The sequence below is a fragment of the Erythrolamprus reginae genome, chromosome Z (assembly GCF_031021105.1).
Source record: "Erythrolamprus reginae isolate rEryReg1 chromosome Z, rEryReg1.hap1, whole genome shotgun sequence".
NCBI lineage: Eukaryota > Metazoa > Chordata > Lepidosauria > Squamata > Dipsadidae > Erythrolamprus > Erythrolamprus reginae.
The window spans coordinates 40,339,419-40,359,151 of record NC_091963.1 but is presented as its reverse complement, the minus strand read 5'-3'; the positions used below and the strand labels follow the sequence as shown (position 1 = coordinate 40,359,151).

The 19,733-nt window shown below is 35.2% G+C and overlaps 1 protein-coding gene across 1 annotated transcript in view; it reads left to right on the top strand.

Annotated features, from left to right (window-relative positions):
• The first annotated feature begins 3,463 nt into the window (after positions 1-3,463).
• MEOX2 (mesenchyme homeobox 2) overlaps positions 3,464-19,733 on the top strand; it is a 70,155-nt gene continuing 53,885 nt past the window's right edge. The window contains exon 1 of the mRNA XM_070730134.1: positions 3,464-4,446. Coding sequence (XP_070586235.1) covers positions 3,906-4,446 — 541 coding nt within the window. The 5' untranslated portion in view covers positions 3,464-3,905. The remainder of the gene's footprint in view (positions 4,447-19,733) is intronic.

The window sequence follows — 19,733 nt, the reverse complement described above, 5'->3', positions numbered from 1 at the left end:
TGCTGAAAGTGAATTAAACTCATCTGGCGGGAAACAGTTCTAGCGCGGTTGATGGACCGGCTCCTGCGCTTCGCACAGCCCTCCGCAGATCCTGAAGTCTTTGCCTCAGAGACGTACTTTTCTGGACCTCGTCTCTCTTGCCCCCTTTTGTACCTATGCCTCATTGGCTTAATTTTCCTTTATCCATGTGAGTCTTTCCTAGTGAGGACTGCTTGCCCTTTAAAACGAGGTTCAGCATAATAAAGACTCAAAGCTGAACTTTATGCTTAGCGGATAACAGCACCCAGATCTGTAAAAAAAAGCTGTGCCTAATGTAAAATATGATTCCCCAAATCAACAGAACTCACGAACAGGGCACAGTAAGAATTGAATCATTTGGACCTGATGTTTTGAATGAAAAGGGTCTGTGTCCTTTTTAGCAGATCACGAGAGATTTCCAGAAACAATATGTGTGGATCCAGACAGGTTAACTTATACCAGGGTCTCTAAATCTTGACAACTTAAAAAGGTGTGGCTATCAACTCTCAGAATCCCCAACCAGCATGCTGGGAGTTGAAGTTCACACCTCTTATTTGCCAAAATTGAGAAGCACTGGCCTATATAGTTTCTATGAAAGAACTTCCTAAATCTAGGGATGATTTCACAGGAAGATAATTTATCTTATATCATAAGATTATATGTCATTCTGTATCTGATACAAACTTATAAACTTATATGTCATTCTGTACCTGATACAAAAGTACAGTTCACAAAATAATCTCTATGGAGAATGTAATGAAAATAATGAATTGCGTGTAAACTGTTGCACTCATGATCCATCAGTTGTCTATGACTTCACCCTACGGGCTTCAGGTCTCTATTGGACTAATGGACCAGAGCTTGTCCAAATTCAAATGCTTGCTGCAAAATTGTAGACCAGTTCTTTTGCTCAAGTGCTTTAGGGGGCAAGGAATGGAGCCAGGAATATTGAGGGGGGAGGATATAAATAAGTCAATCAAATAATGGGATCTTATCCAAACCAATTAAAGAATTTGCATGCTTTAATTGGTTTGGATAACCCTTTGGGGAAAATGTTCTATACTATTTTTCTCTACCATAAAAAAATAGTCCAAATTATTTTTCTTCTAGTGTAAAATTACACTTTATATGGTTTATATGGTTTGTAACTAGAGAACTAAATGCAGTGTAAAAAGGCTACCCTTTTCCTAATTTAAATATTTATAGGAAGTGGCAATTTTTATAATGAACATCTTTGAAATCTATACAGTATGAAGTTTTGAAGGAAAGAAAGTGTTTCTATTTGTCACTAAAGCTGATTTAAAATAATTCCATATTTTTGGCACACTCTGAGAATTACTGTTTGGACAATACTTTATTATGCTGGACACTGTATAATGAGAAAACCTGAGGACTGTCTTATCTTATAAAAACCTCTATATTCATAATTTATACAATCTTCACAATCAGTGCAAATATAAAACCAAAGTATTATTATTCCTATATTGTAAATATTGGCAAAATACATTTTCCTTAGTATTATTTTGTAGTGTCAAGCCTCTTATAGGTTTTGAGTCACCCAATTCTAGATATCAACCCAATCCTATGCAGTTTTATTAAGATACAATATCCAGTGATGCTTACTCTATAATGCTTGCATAATTCTATGGAAAGTAGGTGTGACCAAGAAAAAGAGAAAAAAAGAGAAAATGATGTAAGGAAACATCTATTTGCTAATGAAGACATAGTCATAATATGATGCATTCTGTGAGAAACCTCTGCCTCTGTTCCAGGTGTACCATGAAATCTGAATGTCTTAGGAAACATATTAGCCAATGTGACCTGTTAAGAATTTCTAACATTGAAAACTACTAGCTCCTTAATTTTTATCCTATAAAGTAGAATTTAAAAATATAAATTACATTTATATAAATTACAATTATATAAATTACCACTCCGAGTCTTCGAAGAGGGGTGGCATACAAATCTAATAAATTATTATTATTAAATTATTATTACAGTAATGTTTTCAAAATCATCCAATTCAAAAAACCTCACCACTTACAGGATCAAATGGCAACCTTCTAACAATGTCACACGCCTGAAATTTCTTTTGCATCACAAATGATATGTTTAAAACTATGGTTAATCATGTTAATACATTTCTTTGAACATTGCTTTATAAATGTAGTCATTGATGATTGAAAGCTGCAATTGTCCAAACTTTTCCTCTATGAATAAACAGGCTGAAATAAATGGATGCTATTAATTTTAATTTCAACTTTGGCTTGAAGACTGATTGAAAATGAATTGATATTTTAGTTCATTCTCAGCATAGTTACTTTCTGTGTGAAGATGTTAGAAGTCCACAATCAACATGAATGTAATGCTCAGTGTGCTAGCCTGAACTGCCAGCAACTGTGTTGTACAGATAGGGAAATGTACATGAATAACTGGTTCACAAAAACCTTGGCAAGGTGAAAACTGTTGAGCCACAGTAATGCTTGAGCTGGTACTGTTAGGAGACTCCTAAACCGTATTATACTGTTCAAATGATTGAAAGTGGAAAGTAGAAAGTCATTGAACCATATATAGGAACAGCTAGTTCTGGGTAATGCCAATTCACTTCCACTCTCCAGATCATTCAAAGTTGGGCAGAGAAATAGCAAGCAGTTTGTCATCACTTGGTCCTTTCACTTATACATTCTTCTTTTTTCTGGGTGACACAATCAGAATCTTGGCTCCAAAGCCCCTATTTCATATCAATGCAATACTTAATTGCAGGTGGACCTCTCCCCTTTTCTAAGAGGTCTGTAAGGGGCGTGCATAAGCGCACTATTGTGCCTACTGTCCCTGTCCTTCTATCCCATTATTCTTTTTATCACTTCTTTATACCTTGTTATGTTAATACAAACTGTAATTCTATACTTGTTTGACAAATACAATAAATAAATAAATAAATAAAATAGATAAACGACAAATGACAAGAAAGTGATCTCTAGAAGGTCTTAAGAAGACACGGATTACACCAAGAAATATAAGCATAAACAGATACCTTTCCTTGCTGACATCTAAAATAAATCAAAATCTTTCCTTTATGCTGCTCCGAAAGAATACTTGCAGTGTTCATCACAAAACCTTCTAAAGAACATGGTAGCTAAATGTTGTCCTTCCAAACTTTCCTGGTTGCACTGTCTGGAATATCCTTATTTCTAGTATATCCACCTCTAGCCCAAACAAGGTAATAAAGAAGCAGAAGGAAGCTCCAGATGGGACAGGTGTGCTTCTCTTACCTGCACTGTTGTTCAGAGCCACATAAAGGCAAATCTGAGCCTTCGTGCCCCACATCTTATGAGGGCGTGTTGGGCGGAGCTCGGTGCTGGAAGGGCCACGTGTGAGGGCAGGCTGGGCCCCCTAAAGGTTTCTCGCCCAGAGCTTATTAAGGTACTCAAACTGCCTACTTCTTGGGATTGACACGACTCCTGGCAATCAAGAGCGAGGCTGAACTGGGGTCGGGGGTGAGGGCAGCTGCAGGTCGTTGTTGGGGTGTCTGTTGGGCTGGCGTTCGTATGTGGTCAGCGCCGCGCCGCTAAGCCAGCCCCCGGCTCACGTTACACACTCCTGTATTTATAACTTCGTCGAGGCGCTTCCCCCTCCGAGCATTAGCGCGGACCACCTCTGTTCCGCCGCCTGCAAGCCCCGACCGGCCGCTTCTTGAAACATCCGAGCAAAGCCACGGACGAGATTGGTAGCCAAGCGCAGGAGATCTGGATTACACCCGAGCGTCGCGGCGCGCAGCCACCAGCCTTAGAGGTGGCTGGGAGGAGAGGGGAGGACCGGGTCGCTCCTTATCCTCCGGCGGGCGTTCGCTGGCAGTGGGGTGGCCGCTCGGAGCCCTGCCGCATGCCATGGATCACACGCTTTTCGGCTGCCTGCGCAGTCCCCACCATCCCCCTGGCCAGGGCTTGCACCCATTCTCACAGTCTGCGCTTGCCCTGCACGGCCGCTCCGATCACATGTCCTACCCGGAGCTTTCCGCGTCCTCCTCCTCTTGCATCATAGCGGGATACCCCAACGAGGAAGGCATGTTCGGCGGCCAGCATCACAGGGGCCACCACCACCACCACCATCACCACCACCACCAGCAACAACAGCAGCAGCAGCACCAGCAGTCGTTACAGACCAACTGGCACATCCCGCAGATGGCTTCCCCGCCACCGCCTCCACCGCCCCAGTCCGCCTCATCCAGACACAGCCTGTGCCTTCAGCCCGACTCGGCTGGACCCCCGGAGCTAGCCAGTAGTCCCCCAGGACTTTGCTCAAATTCATCAAGTTTGGGGACCGGCACCCCGACAGGAGCAGCGTGCGCTCCTGGAGATTACGGCAGGCAAGCGCTGTCCCCTGTGGAGACAGAGAAAAGAATGGGCAAGCGGAAAAGCGACAGCTCAGGTAAAGCCACCTCCCTTGCGTTTCTTCTGTCCGGGGAAGTGGTTCTCTCTCTCGCTCTGTGTGTGAGAGAGGCGGCGGGGGGGGGGATGGAGAGAGGGATGGAGAGAGAGGAAGAGGGAGAGAGAGAACCCAGAATGGGCGATCGGGAAGCTCTGAAACAACTGAAGTCAGTATTGATTTGTTCTGGAAGCCTTCCACGCAAGAGCGATTGGTATCTCCAGTGGTAGTGAAAAGACTCCAGTTGTAGTCCGCCACAGCTTAGCCACTGACCTATCACTAACTAAAAGACTTCACTTGTTGGTCCATGCCACATGATAGAGATAGTCCCAAGTGTTAAATACTTGGATTAGGACACCTTGGAGTTAGGATCCTTGAACTTCTGCCCTAAAAGGTTGCAGAATCCGTGAAATCATAGCTTTTCTAGAGAATGCAATTTGGGGGCATTTAATATTCAGATTTATCCTTAAGTCACTTTCCTTTCTTATCAAGATTCTACCTAAGGAAAGGATAGGGCTGTATTCATGCTCACAAAAAGTACCATTCCGCAATCAAGGAGTTTCTTTTTAGGACTCCCCATCTAAAGTTTTTCTGGGACACTGGTAGAATAGAGATAGAATTTCTGCTGTAGTTTTATTTTGGTTAGGCTTATAGAATAAAGACAGGTTGCATAAATATGAAAATCATTCTACTTTTCAAATGAAGTTGTAGAATGCCTAGGCCTCAGATGAAAGTGTATGGGTATAAATATAAGTTTTGTATGCTCTAAGTACAATTATTTCATGTAACTTAATTTAGCATATTGGCACACAAATTTCACTATTGTTTTGTCATTATTATTATTATTATTATTATTATTATTATTATTTATTAGATTTGTATGCCCCCCCTCCGTAGACTTAATTGGATACTTTTGATTTATCTTCTACTATTAAATACATGTTTAAATTTGCTCATATATGGGTGTGTGTATATATATATATGTATATCTATGTGTATGTGTGTGTGAATATGTGTATATACACAAACGTGTGTGTACATAGATTACAGTTTGTATATTTATTTAGAAAAGAAAGCCAAGTTTTGATCAAGTAAAAGTCATGGTCTCATTTGAAATTTAAAAGTGCAAAACTATCCATAGCTATATATGAATTTTTGGGACTGTTATATAAAAATGTACTTCCTTGACAGTTTAATGCAAAATATTTTGAGTCCTATACATTTTGAAACTTGTTGTACTCTGTCTTGTAGTTTAGGAAGACAAACTGAAAAGCTGATTTGAATTGCATTTTAAAAATTATGTTACAAAATATACTTTTCTATTAAAATGGTTAAATGGGTAAAGAAATCTTCAGGCAGTCCTGGATGAAGGACGTTTCATTATAGCACTGCTAAAGGTAAGAAATAGATTTGTATATATGTATACAACTTCACTCCCATTCAATAGGATGGTATAAAGCTGAATTTATACAGAAATCTAAAGGATTTCTACCTGTGAATAAAAATAAGAAGGAAGCTGAATCTTTTCTGAAAATTCTATTTCTTAAAAAAAATAGATGGTTTTTTGAATAGTACATTTGATCAATTTATAATTATTTCAACTATTTTCTGTATTAATTAAATGAAGAAAACTATAATTATAATAACTTTTTAAATTTTAATATAATTGACAAAATAAGGTGGCAGGCTAAAGATTTGATAGAGACACAAATTGGCATTAATTTGAATTATAAATCAAATAAAAGTATATTTTTTTTGAACCCTAAAAGAAGTGCTTTGCAATGCACTCAAAAGTCCAATTGGGTTATTATCAGGGATGTCTTATTTTGGGGGAAACAAGTATGTAATAATTAAAAGGAAATCTTCATAAATATTAAACAGATATATTAATCTCCTTTAAGATTCATTAAAGCTTAGTTGTCTAGTTAATTGAAAGTTAATTATATTAGACATTAATTATATTAGCACAATTCTATAAAATTTTGGGAGTTAGTCTTAATTATAGTTTTATGCTCATGTTTTACAAAGAAAAAATTCACTGTGACTTACTTTTCAACATAAGGTTATATAATATCAATTGGCATTCATAGGTATTCATATTTATCTTTCAGTAATGTATAAAATACACTACCAGATACTTTAGAAAAGTATTTTCAATATGTGTAACTAGGGACTGAAAATATCAGATTTAAGAGTCATACATTTTCATATGCCAAATGTTTCTGCATACATTCTGCATAGATTATATTTATTTATGTATCTGAATATTTTTATGGAGCTGTATAATGTTTACCACATTTGTATTTTATCATTTCTTATAATTACATAAATATATTTAAAATAAAAGATGTAAAGCCATAACAGATACATAAGAGTGTGTAAATTAAAAAAAATATACCGTAAAGAAATCAAGAAAGAGTTTCACTTAAGTATTGATTTCCTATTGAGAGGAAACAATAGAAAAAATATTCTTTAGTTATTGAATTATTTGTGGAATACATGCATACAGCATAAATGGCAATGTGTTTGTGCTTTGCTAAAACATTGGCATAAATGCTATATAGAATCAGAGGTAACAAGGCAGGTCTGGCAACCTTATTGTTGATTTTAGACATAGGACTCCTGATCTAAAAAAAATCATATTTATCATCCTCTAGGGCCATTATCTAGCCAGGGGTACAGGGTGACATTGTGATTTTTATGGGTGGCACAAAAATGGAAAGAGGCTTTGGTAAGTAATAACAGATAACCAAGGTATATACGAATAGTCCTGAACTTATAACATTTAGTTTAGTGACTGTTTGAAGTTACAATGACCCTGAAAAAAAGTGACTGAAGGTCATTTTTCTCACTTATGACTGTTGCAGCATCCCTATAGTCACGTGATTCACATTCAGATGCTTGATAACTGGTTAATATTTATTTAAATATTTATGACAGTTGCAATTTTACGGGATCATGTGATCCCCTTTTGCAAGCTGAGAAGCAAAGTCAATGGGGAAGCTATATTCACTTAACAACCATGTTATTAACTTAACAACTGCAGCATTTCATAAATGTGGCAAGAAAAGTGGGGCAAAACTCACTTAACAAATTTTTTACTTATCAACATAAATTTTAAGCTCAATAGTGCTCATAAATCGAAGATTACCTATACCAAGGGTGGAGATTGGGTGCCAGGAGATAATACCAAAGAGAAATAGACAATTCTCTTTGATTTTATCTACTTGAGATTTTGGCAGTTCAGATCTGATAGATTCAGTCTGAGGATACCTTGAGCTGCTTCTGATGCTGTTTATTCCTGTGAGCATGCCTGTTCTCTGAGTATACAGCTGGGTTGATGACTGATATTGAAAGTGGACATCCAAGGGTCTTATCCACTGGTGGGTTGTAAATGATTTTGTCATTGGTTCATGTGTGTAACACTTCTATGCATGCACAGAAACATTTGCAATTGCACAGAAGTGTCCCAGGTGGGTAGGTGGAGCCTCCTGCTGCTAGCACTACTGGTTCTAAGAACTGGTCCGAACCGGGAGTACCCACTGCTGGTGTTACCTTAGAAAATAGGGAGCTCTAATTATGTCTGTGCATCTGCAAAAAATTCACAGAAAGTTGAACAAATATAATTTTTACTGTTTTATCTACTTCCATGGGCAATAAGGATTTCCAAGCATATAATAAAATATAATAAAAACCCAGTAAAGCAGAGTATGATGTCACAATAGATATATAGTAATCAAAAGTAACAGACCATTGTTTGTATTTTGTTGCAAAAAGCTTATTCTGACAAAATATACCAATTTTCTCTAAGATTATGCAAGATAAGATAAGAAGAAAAAAGATCGATAATTTTAAATGAATATATTGCCTATAATTTCATCTTTTTATTCCATGAAATATTGTGTAATGTATATAATAAAAAAATTAAATATCAGAAATGAATTTAAAATCTGGTAAAACTGACATCTCTATATAGAGTTAAAAAATAGGAAATTAGATAATGAGAGAGGGAGTGAGTGAGAGGGGGGAAGTGAGGGAGAGAGGGAAGGAGGGGCAGGGAGGGAGGGAGAATATATATTTTCTCCGCTTTATTCTTCCACTATCTACTCTGTTATTGGAATTCCAAAATATCATTTAGTATATGTCCATCTTTGTTATTTTCTTGACCTAACAATACATCTTCCTTTCATGTGATGCTACAGTTTGTATTGAGACCATACAGGCAATTTAAAAGGTCTGATCATACAGCCCCAATAAAGGTTACAAGGCCAATTAAGTTCAGGTGGCAATAACATCAGTTTAATAAAACGATGGTTTATTTATTTATTTTGGATTACTTGTTAAAATATTTAATGGTCTGTACATAGATCACATTATTTAAAAAACTGGATATATATACTGTATTTTAAACATAAACATATGTTTTAATTTTTTTGAAAAATTAAGAAAATAAAGCTTTTCTAAAATTCTGAATCCTATTGTAATATCTGTTGTTATTCCATATTTAAATATCAGAGGCAAAGTTCATGCATTTCAATGTTTTAGATAAGTAGGTTATAATTTTGTAATTCTATGTAAGTACAATTGATGTAGTTTTCTATATTGAAGTAGCCCTAATATAGTAGTCTTATGTTACCTCCAATGGGTAGAGATTGTCCAGAAGTAATGTTTGATGGATTATTTTGTAAATATTTAGTGTACTTTCCAAGAAATGCCTTTGAAAAAAAAAAGTATGTTTAATGATATACAAGTCAGAGAAAATGATTTGATAAATGTGTGTTAACAATATTTTAGTAACTTCTAATTACTCTCCAAACATTTCAGTAAGAAAAATGACCTGTATATCTTTTCAAAAGGAACACTGCAACTGATTCATCAAAGTTCTTACATCTTTCAGCCTGCTGTTAAGTGTAAACAAGCAAATACAATTCCTTGTGATTTTCTTCTGAAGACAGTTAATTTGTTAACGATACTAGGTTTCATTATCAACATGCCTGATGCCTATTGGGACTTGCGATTCCTATTTCTTGAAAAACAACTCTCCATACCGCATGGTAAATTGCTTTTGAACTTTTGTTAGGACGTGGGAAATGCTTCTCTATTGAAACAGGGAAAAATTTCCATAGGAAATGTTTTGGACATTTAAGTTCCGTATTTGGTTCCTGGTTAATATTGGCAGTACAAGCCCTAATATTTTTCATTCTGTTCATCTAAATGGTAGGCACCAGTACCAAATACAAGCTGCTTCTGAAGTCTTTCCAAATTAAAACGCTGTTTTCCATGTGGTTCTGGGTGTTGCTTTATCTGAGTTCAAACTTCCTGCTCATGAGGGTGTGAAGGGGAGAAGGAGGGGGGGTTTATGGTATAATATTTTGGAATTATAACTGATTATGATGATAAAGGATTATTTCAGATTTATTTTAAAGAATGTGAATGGATAAAAGTAGGTCCCTTTCATGGCAACCAATTTTAAGCTTAATGCAAAAGGAAACAAATCTTAATTATTTAATGAATTGCACTTATTTTTTTAAAGTTAGCTTTCTCCCAATAAAGTAGCTTTAAAATGGAAAGTTTTATTTTAAGAATCACTGGAATTTATCTCAATTATCATTGATTGGAGCGGGTTTTTAAAAAAATATTTATTACTTCAATTTATAAGCAGCGTCTCTCACTCATAAAAATTATAAGGAAATAAAAAACATGTTATAGATGTTTTGTAATTATTAAATCCCAGTGGAAAAAAAATAAAAATTGATTATAAATATATTTCAAAAGAATTAGCTAAAAGAAATTTCTTAATTTAAGGTTGAAAATGTCAAAGCCAGTTGTAGTTTTCAGTTCCTAGACCAGCATATATTTTTGGATTCTAAGCAAGATATATTTACAGTCTTCTCTTCTCTTCTCTTCTCTTCTTGCCTTATGGATCTCTCAATCCTTGGCAATTTAACTTAACACCTTGACCAGAGTTGGCAGGAAGCTTGACTAGATTAGAAATTTAATTTTAGACTAAGAATAAAGCCCTATGTTCTACACCCACACTCACCCACACATATAACAAGTAATTAACACCAACATACAGAAGATGTAAATGACTGTTTAATGTTCAAGCTTAAATGTAGGGCTTCTGTTCCTGCCTTCCTGAAATAATGGATATGGCATGGTATTTGATGGTTTTGAAGCCAAGCAGATAAACACCATCTGTAGCCTAGAATCCCTGGTTCTCATTTCAGCTGTTACTCTACTATATTTTAATAGGCTGTTATGTGGATATATGTCAGGCCCAAGACTAGAGACAAGACCACGAAGATCCAATCAAGGATCATGTTGCTGATTTAATCCTGTTAATTAAATGACATCCACAAAAGATTAATTTATATGTCATTGTTTCATTCCAACATAAGACATAAACAGTGGGTTTTTTATGTCTTATGTTTGTTCTCTAAAAGTGCTGCCTTATTATTTATTGTTTAAAAATTATCAATAAGTATTTACAGTAGCGGCAGAAGAGCTTTTCTGATTACTTTCAAACAAGATGAGAAAAATCAATTTGTTTTCCAATGAAAGAAATTTAAAAACATTTTACTTTCAAGTTTCACTATACTTTTAAGAATGTTATTAGGATCAAAGTATATCCTGATTCTTCTCTTCACTCCTCTATCTCATGAAATCCTTTTTGTGAGGTTTTTTTGTTCCATAATTCTTATTACTTCTTCATTCTTTATTTGCATTTGTTCCATTATTTATTCCCTTAAAAAATAAAAAAGAGCTATGCAGCTTTATTGACAATAATGCAGAACTAATTTGGTTCTTCTACCATCCTACTTTCTTGAGAATAATGTAAAACTAATTTGCTAATATTTTCTTCAATTGTACTTTTCAACTTCAGTCACTTTCTCAACTCCACAAGCCTTTCCAAAATGGATTTACCTACAGAATCTCTGCAAGATTGACTACAGAAGTATTTAATAAAGCAAAGAATAAGTAAAGCTGTTTAATTTTCTAAAGAACAAAGTGGAAATTAATATAACAGTTGTGTTCCATGAAATTTTTTAAAGCTTTGTTTGAAGTGTTTTACTTTCATGTGTCCCTTAGAATGTGTGGACTGTAAACTCAAAGTCAATTATTTATTTGTTTGTTTGTTTGATTGATTGATTGATTGATTGATTTTTTTTAATGCTGCCCTTCTCCTTAGACTCAAGGCGGCTTATAACATGTTAGCAATAGCACTTTTTAACAGAGCCAGCATATTGCCCCCACAATCCAGTTTCTCATATAAGCAATGGTATGGTATTTAGCATAATGAGCATATAAATTATGAGCATATAAATTAAACATTGGCTGGTCTACTACTAATCCCAATGGGGTTTTCGACCTGCTCCCATTTCAGAAATGCACTATACAATTTGGCAAAAAATAAAGACTCAGTTCCAAAGACTTCTGTTTTAGGAATGAAATGAAGGGAAAATTAGGTGTCATGATTGCGTTTCATATGCACAGTTCTTTTGGATATATTTTTTACAGCTTTTTGTCTAAGCTGACCTGCCTCTAGCCATGTATAAATCACTTAATTTTTATGAATGCCAAATTAATCTTAGTTATAAAAAGCCACATTTCATGGCACATGAAATAAAATAATAATCTGATGAGGATCAGCCAAGGATAGTTAATCATGATATTATCCAAAGATAATACAAGTATTTCATAAATGTTTACGATCTGCAGGAATCTTGCCATATGAAAAGTACCAAGTAAAGAAAAAAAACCTTAAATATTACTCTGTTCAACCCCTACGTATTTACTAATTAGGTAATACTAATTACAATCCTATCCACCACCTTAACTTATTTTTAAGCAATTATATTTTTGGCTTTGTGCATTTGCCTTTTTGACAAACACATGTATGTCTCAAAAACGCCTTCTGCCGCACGAATCCCAGCGACCGGTTCGGTCCCACAGAGTTGGCCTTCTCCGGGTCCCGTCGACTAAACAATGTCGTCTGGCGGGACCCAGGGGAAGAGCCTTCTCTGTGGCAGCTCCAACCCTCTGGAACCAGCTCCCCCCTGAGATTAGGACTGCCCCCACCCTCCTTGCCTTTCGCAAACTCCTTAAAACCCACCTCTGCCGTCAGGCATGGGGAAACTGAAACATCTCCCCCTTGCCCATGTTGTTTTAGTGTTAGATTGATTGTGTGCTTGCTTTTTAATATTTTGGGGTTTGTTTTTTATGAATTTTTTAGCTTAGAATTGTAATTGGATTGGTGGGTATTGGATTTGTTATTATGTATAGTTTTTACCTTGCTGTGAGCCGCCCCGAGTTTGCAGAGAGGGGCGGCATATAAATCCAATAAATCTAATCTTTAATCTAACCCAACTCCACACATTGCACTGTTTCTTATTTGTTGATGTTCCTTAGTAGACTTCCAGTGGCTTGCCAGTTACAGTCTGTTTTCAGTCTGTCCACACTCTTATTTTCTTATCCCATCATTTGCCAAGTGAGACAGATGTAGGCTGTTTATATCATCTGTCTTTGAAATGCTTTTTTTTTTGAAGACTTGTAACTACACCTATGTATGTATTAAAAATTTCCTTGAAAATTAGGCAGGAAAGAATAAATATCTAGTAATATCTGAAAGACCATGCCATGGAAATATTGTTTTTTGTGATACTGTTTGTATTTACTTTGTTATGTTAAGTTATTGAGAAAATTATATTAAAAATGAAGGAGACTGGAATTTAAGAAATTACTTAAATATTTATATTCTAATGAATTGAAAAGGTCTCTGCCAAAATTACAAGCAGCAGCTTTGGCCAATTTCTTTGTCTTATCTTTAAGAAATCAAGACAAGCTGAAACAATACTATTTATGTCAGATACTTTCAACCTGGCCCATAAACTAATTCAGCACTTTTGATAGCTTCTAGCTGCTATTATGGTTGTCTATAGTCACAACAGTGCAGGGTTCCTTAGAGTTTCATTGTTGAATTTAGAGTAAATGACTATGATTGTTTATTCAACTGAGCACCCACAGTACTTCTCAAATTTAGTCTCCAAATAGAAAAGCAGAAGCCAATTGAATCACAAAAATGCTGTTAACAAAATTCAAATGAAAATTAAGATCACAATATGAGTTGATGTTAGAGAGACTGGAAGAATCAGGGGAGGCCTAAAAATATGGAATTAGTCTGGAAACCCTACATGTGCAAAAAGGATGAATTCTGACTCTGCCCCCCTTGAATACCATTGAACCTTATCTAGGTTACCTAGCTGCAGTCTGAGAAGATTGCTATCTATAGTCTATAATCTTGAAAAATAAAATACTGTAGCTTATTGACCTCTTCATATGTGGATCTGGTTGTTTGTATCTGACTGGTATATCTATCAATCACATATTTTTATGTTATTTGGTCTGTCCTAATAAAAAAAAGTTTAACAAATGTTTTGAAAATAGTCTGATTACCAACAGTTTTTTTGCTTAAAAACCAACAAGCAACAAACTAGTTCCAACTGGAAAGCAAAAGATTGCAAGCCTGCTATTCAAGACCCTTAGATTGCTCAGTCTTTAAGGAAAACCTGAGTTCTAGGTTTGCCTTCAGCACAGTCAGCTAAGTAACTTTGTGTGGTTTATTCTGTCTTGGCCCTGGAAAGAAGACAATGGCAAACCACTTCTGGAAACATAGCCTGGAAAACTGCAGGGACAGGCAGTTACCAGGAATAAATAGTTGAAAGAGCAAGAAAAAAAAATCAGGCAGAAATATATTTGAATGTTAAGTCTAGTATGGATTTCTATCTGTGTAAGATACTGATATTATTCAATTAATTCTGTCTATAGATATGAGGCAAGACTATTTTTTTTTATTCTGATGAAAGTAACATATATTTTCCAAGTGACCAGTTTTACAGATGTTTGGCTGAGACATTGGCTTTTAAATCAAAATTAATCTGGATCAAAGATTACTTCCTGATTGGATTTCACTGCTTGCTGCAATCAAATCTTTCATATATAATGGAAAATCAGCAGTTAGCCAAACTTGCTGATGCTGCTATGATTCCTTTGCTTTTTTCCAGTGATATGGCTATTAGAATAGTCATTATGCTTTCTGCTTACTGGCAGGCTGTGTTAGTTGTCTAAAACTCAGATTGTCTTTACTAAAAAGGACTTGTGCTATCTTATTGTAATATATTTTATTTTATGTTTAAGAACAGCTGGGTCTAATCTTTTTTATTTTTGTAGTCTAAGTCTGATTAGCCACAGTATTCAACTTATCTATGAATTTTCATAACACGATTAACCGATTGTAACAACCTCCCCTACAATTCTGTAAGCAATAGGAATTATTACTAACATTTTAATAGACTATAAACTAAGCATGTTCCTTTTACTTCTGAATTTGCGAATTACCTCAAGCGTTTTAATTCCTAAAATGATCAGAGAGTGCTCATTGTCAGTTTTTTGCTAAACCATGATAACTTAATATAATAGACTAGACCCAATTATAAAAGGATAATTTAAAGGCTTATTTTCAGCAAGAATGATTGGATTTTACTAATGCAAACCCTCATCTTTTATTATGAATTTCTGCTTAGAATATAGCCGATCCAGCATGACTGTGTGTGTGTGAGAGAGAGAGATGTTCACATAACTAATAAATCTGTCATCACTGACTGGCCTCAATTTCCTTTGAAATAAACAAATCACTATTTGTCTCTTTGAAGCAGAGGGCTTCCAGGAAACTCAGAAGCCACTTTGGTTCAGCCATTGAGATAAAATAGTTGGAAAGTGGAAATGAGGTGCAGCTGAAGGAATCCACCTATGCTCACACCTGTTAGACAGTGCGATGGATTTCACACAAAAAGAAAACGTAGTGCCCTGGGATAGTGAAAGCAAAAATGATTAGTAAAATACCTTAATTTTCAAAATGGGTAAAATAAAATCAATCTGATACAAATACATAACATTTAAAATTGGAAAGTGATTTTAAAAATGGAAAGTGATTTTAAAAATGCAACTAACTGGTCACATCTAATAAGACAACTGTCCTTTTTAAAATAAAGAACTAAAAAAGCTCAAACAGCTTCATCATCATCATCACCATCATCATATATATGTAATAAATACCCTGTGTTATATAAAAATATGGACTAGTTTAATTCCTTAAACTATTTTACAAAGCTCAATGTTTCCCTCCCTTTAATTTTCGTTAGTTTTATCATCATGAAAATTTTACATATGGGTTATTTGTTCTGAAGCTTTAATTTATCGATGCTAAATGAATATTAAATATGTTTTTGCATGCCTATATGAATCTTGAAAAAAGTAAACCCTTTGATTATGTTTTCTTGTTCCGAAAAACTCTGGCATGTAATTGTGGAACAAAAGTCAAATAGTGATAACTAGAATTAAAAGTGTTCTGCACAGGCCTATACAACATATAGCCTATTAATGTCATGTGGGCCACTAAGGAGGCCTGGTCTCCTTTTGGTCTCCGTCTGAAAAATAATCCATTGCCACCAAATGTTGCTGCTGCTACAATAAAGGATCTTGGCATAGCAGCCTAGATTTCTGTTGCTACTTCCACTCTGAAAGGCCCACTTGCAAGGCCCCCCCAACATTTACAGCCTTTACTGATAGCTCCATGCCTGCTGCTGTGCTCTAGCTGCTAAAAAGCTGATTGACAAGCCAGGCACAGTGGTATCTCTACTTAAGAATGCCTCTACTTAAGAACTTTTCTAGATAAGAACCGGGTGTTCAAGATTTTTTGCCTCTACTTAAGAACCATTTTCTACTTAAGAACTCGAGCCCGGAAATTTGAGAGTGGCACAAAGCCCCGGCCAATTTCCTGCCATCCTCCCTTTAATCCCAGCCATCTGGGCTGCCAGAGGAGCTTTTTGGTGGCGCTTAAGGAGGCTTTGGCAGTCCACAGCGAACAAAGCATTTTACTTTCTCTGGGCGCTTGGACAGGAAATAAATCTCTGCCAGCGCCCAGAGAAAAGAAATGCTCCCTTTGCTCTGGGCAACCGAGGAGTCACCACAGTGAAGGAAAGGCACCGGCTACAAAGCGAGCGAGGGAGGGAGAAGAGAGAGGAGCCATTCAACATGGGAAGGAAGAAGTAGCAGGTAGCCTTTCGGTCAAAGGAGCGGGAGGTTCCCCCTCTTGCCCACCTGGGTTTCACTCTCTGGCACAGTGTATGGGAGGCAGCCTCGTGCAGGGTGTATTGGAGGTATGTGCTCCTCCTCGCCGCCTCAGAGTCCCTCTTTTTTTTTTTAAAGCCTTAAAGTTTTGGATTTTTTTGATTCCCCTCACCTTCTTCCTTCGGCAGCGACTGTCTCCCTCCTCCTCTTCTTCCTCCTCCTCCTCCCACCCAAATTCCGAGCTTTTAATTTTTTTCCTAATGGGTTTGCACACATTATTTGCTTTTACATTGATTCCTATGGGAAAAACTGCTTCTACTTAAGAACGTTTCTACTTAAGAACCTGGTCACGGAACCAATTAAGTTCTTAAGTAGAGGTACCACTGTACTTTAAAACTATTAGTCTGGTTTCTTCCCTTCTACCGGCCTTGTTCAGAGCTGTTTGTTGAAATACTGAAAACTATTAGAAAAATTGAATGGTCAAATTTTAATCTTTGTAAATATGTTGTAATTCTTGATTCCCCTACTTAAGGGAGGTATTCATTTGATAAGTGAAATTGGACTCAAAAAAGCACATAAAATGCATTTAATTAATTTATTAAGATTACAGTTCTCTTCTTGCTACAGAAATTTGATTATTGTGAAGAAAGTTTGTATATCATAGTATTTTATAAATCTAGAGAATACATAACTTTTTATGTCATTGATCTTGTAACAATCGATAGCTAAAATAAAGTACACAATATTATTGGCTAAACTCAATGTGGTGGAACTTTCAATTATTTGCAAAATTAAAATAGTAACTGAAGTTTTTTTCTTCTTTTGATATATGTTATTGCACAGAGTGTAATGTAAACAGCAGGTAAAATTGAAAGTGCTTGTCTTTTTTAACAGAACACAGGAAATGTAGTTTTTCATACCTCTATTCTATATATACCTCTATATCCCATTACAAGTAGGTGCCCTTCTAGTACTCTGTAATAATTTTAAAATGTCAAAAAAAGATTTTGTAAAATATCCTGCACATATTACTCCTGAAAAACAATACTTTTTAAAAGTATTGTATATGATTTTATACAATTCAGTATAAACCTTGGCTGATTAGAATTAAATTAAAATTAATGATTAATGATGTCTTACATATGTGTTTGTAAGTTTTGTCAACCTACATGGGATTTATTTATATTTATTTTTATGGAGAATTCTAGTCTAAGCAGTTGAGAGTTGAATGGGATATAATGAGTATCATTATACTGAAAAGAAATCTGCTATTACTTTACATATTTTTTCCCATTAATTAATGTCCTTGCATTTTAAAAGGAACTTTGTTTTTCTATTATTTTTCTACCACTGCACAAACTGATATACAATTTCCTACCTGTCAAAGTACCGGTAGTCCTCAGCTTTGATCACTATGAATTGTAAAATTTCCTTTGCTATGTCAGACATTCACTTGTTAAGTGAATTTTGTTCCGTTTTATGACTTTTCTTGCTACAGCTGTTAAATAAATAATTGCAGATGTTAAGTTAATAGCATAGTTATTAAATGAATCAGGCTTCACCACTGACTTTGCTTGTCAGAAGGTTTCAAAAGCTGATCACAAGACCTTGGGATACTGCAACTGTCATAAATATGACTCATTTGCCAAGCATCTGAATTTTGATCATGTGACCATAGGGATGCTGCAATAATCATAAGTGTAAGTAACATTTTTGTAATGCCATTATAACTTTGAACAGTCATTAAATGAACTATTTTAAGTCAAAGACTACTGGTAGAACACAAAATAATTATGATATAAGCCCCAAATACCACAGTTAAAAAACAAAAAAGTATTTATTTTTTTTTACTACTGTGCACACATACAGGGATGAGTTGCTACTGGTTCGCCCCACTTAGGGCAACCAGTAGCGGTGGCGGCGGGAGATCTTGCCAACCCACCCAGACATTATCATGGATGATCTGTGCATGCACTGAAGCGTTGTGCATGAGCATGAATGTTTACAGTTTGGAACTGTAGCAAAGGTAAGTGAAACCACTATGAACACCTATACACCCAAACACAGATGCACACATCCAGATCTGGATCTGGATTTATTTAGGAACAGCAAAGATATTGCAACAAACTGTCAAATCTCTTCCTGGCCTCTGGTATGTATCTTGAGGAAGATACCTAACACCTATATTGATAAGAAGATTTTTTTTTGTTTATTTTTAAATTCAGTTAGAGAAAGATTTCAGTTGCTGAATATGACTTATGGTGCTCTTTAATTATATATCACACAATGATGTTATTAGTAGGAAAAAAATTCATATGAATTTCATATTTAAAAATATAATGTATCTTTCAGGTGAATAATGATTTGAAATATTTATATAATTAAAGGCTATTTGTGTTTATTTAGCACAATTTAATGCATTTTATATTAAAAACATTTAATTAGAACAATATCTCAGCTGAAGTTATTATTATTATTATTATTATTATTATTAATAATAATAATAATAATAATAATAAATAATTTATTAGATTTGTATGCAGCCCCTCTCCGAAGACTCCGTAGAAAAGTTTGAAAATGCTTACTGCATAACCTTGCTGAATGATTTAAGTGTATGATTTCATTTCTTTGGCATTTGCTCAGGATGTTAGTGTATCTATTTTAAGTGTCTTTGTTCTTTTACATTTATTTTTGTTTCTGTTTAACACTGCTAAATCTTGCTATGGGCATTTGCAAATATGAATCATCATTTAGATTAATATTTTAATATCTATTTAAACTGATTTTGAAAATAAATATAGAAACAAAAGCAAAGAAAAGCAAAGGACAGGTGTACCTCTCAGGAAGTATAAAAAAGATCTTTTAGAAGTTTTGAAGCGTGTTCTTGGCAGATTTATTTATGTAACAACTAAATCACCTTTTGCAGGAAGGAAGAAAAAAATTATAGCCTATTTAAACACTTAGAATTCTACTTTATGGACTGAAGGAGAATTGGCCACTTAACTACAATAATGGAACAGACAGTTTTAGTTTTGTATAAACCCAATGTGTTCATTTTCTGTTTACAGTTTATTAGCAAACACTTCTATAATTTTGGATTAGACAACTGTGGATAAAATCTTGAATTATTTAACCAAACTTTGTCCTCCTACCCGGTATCC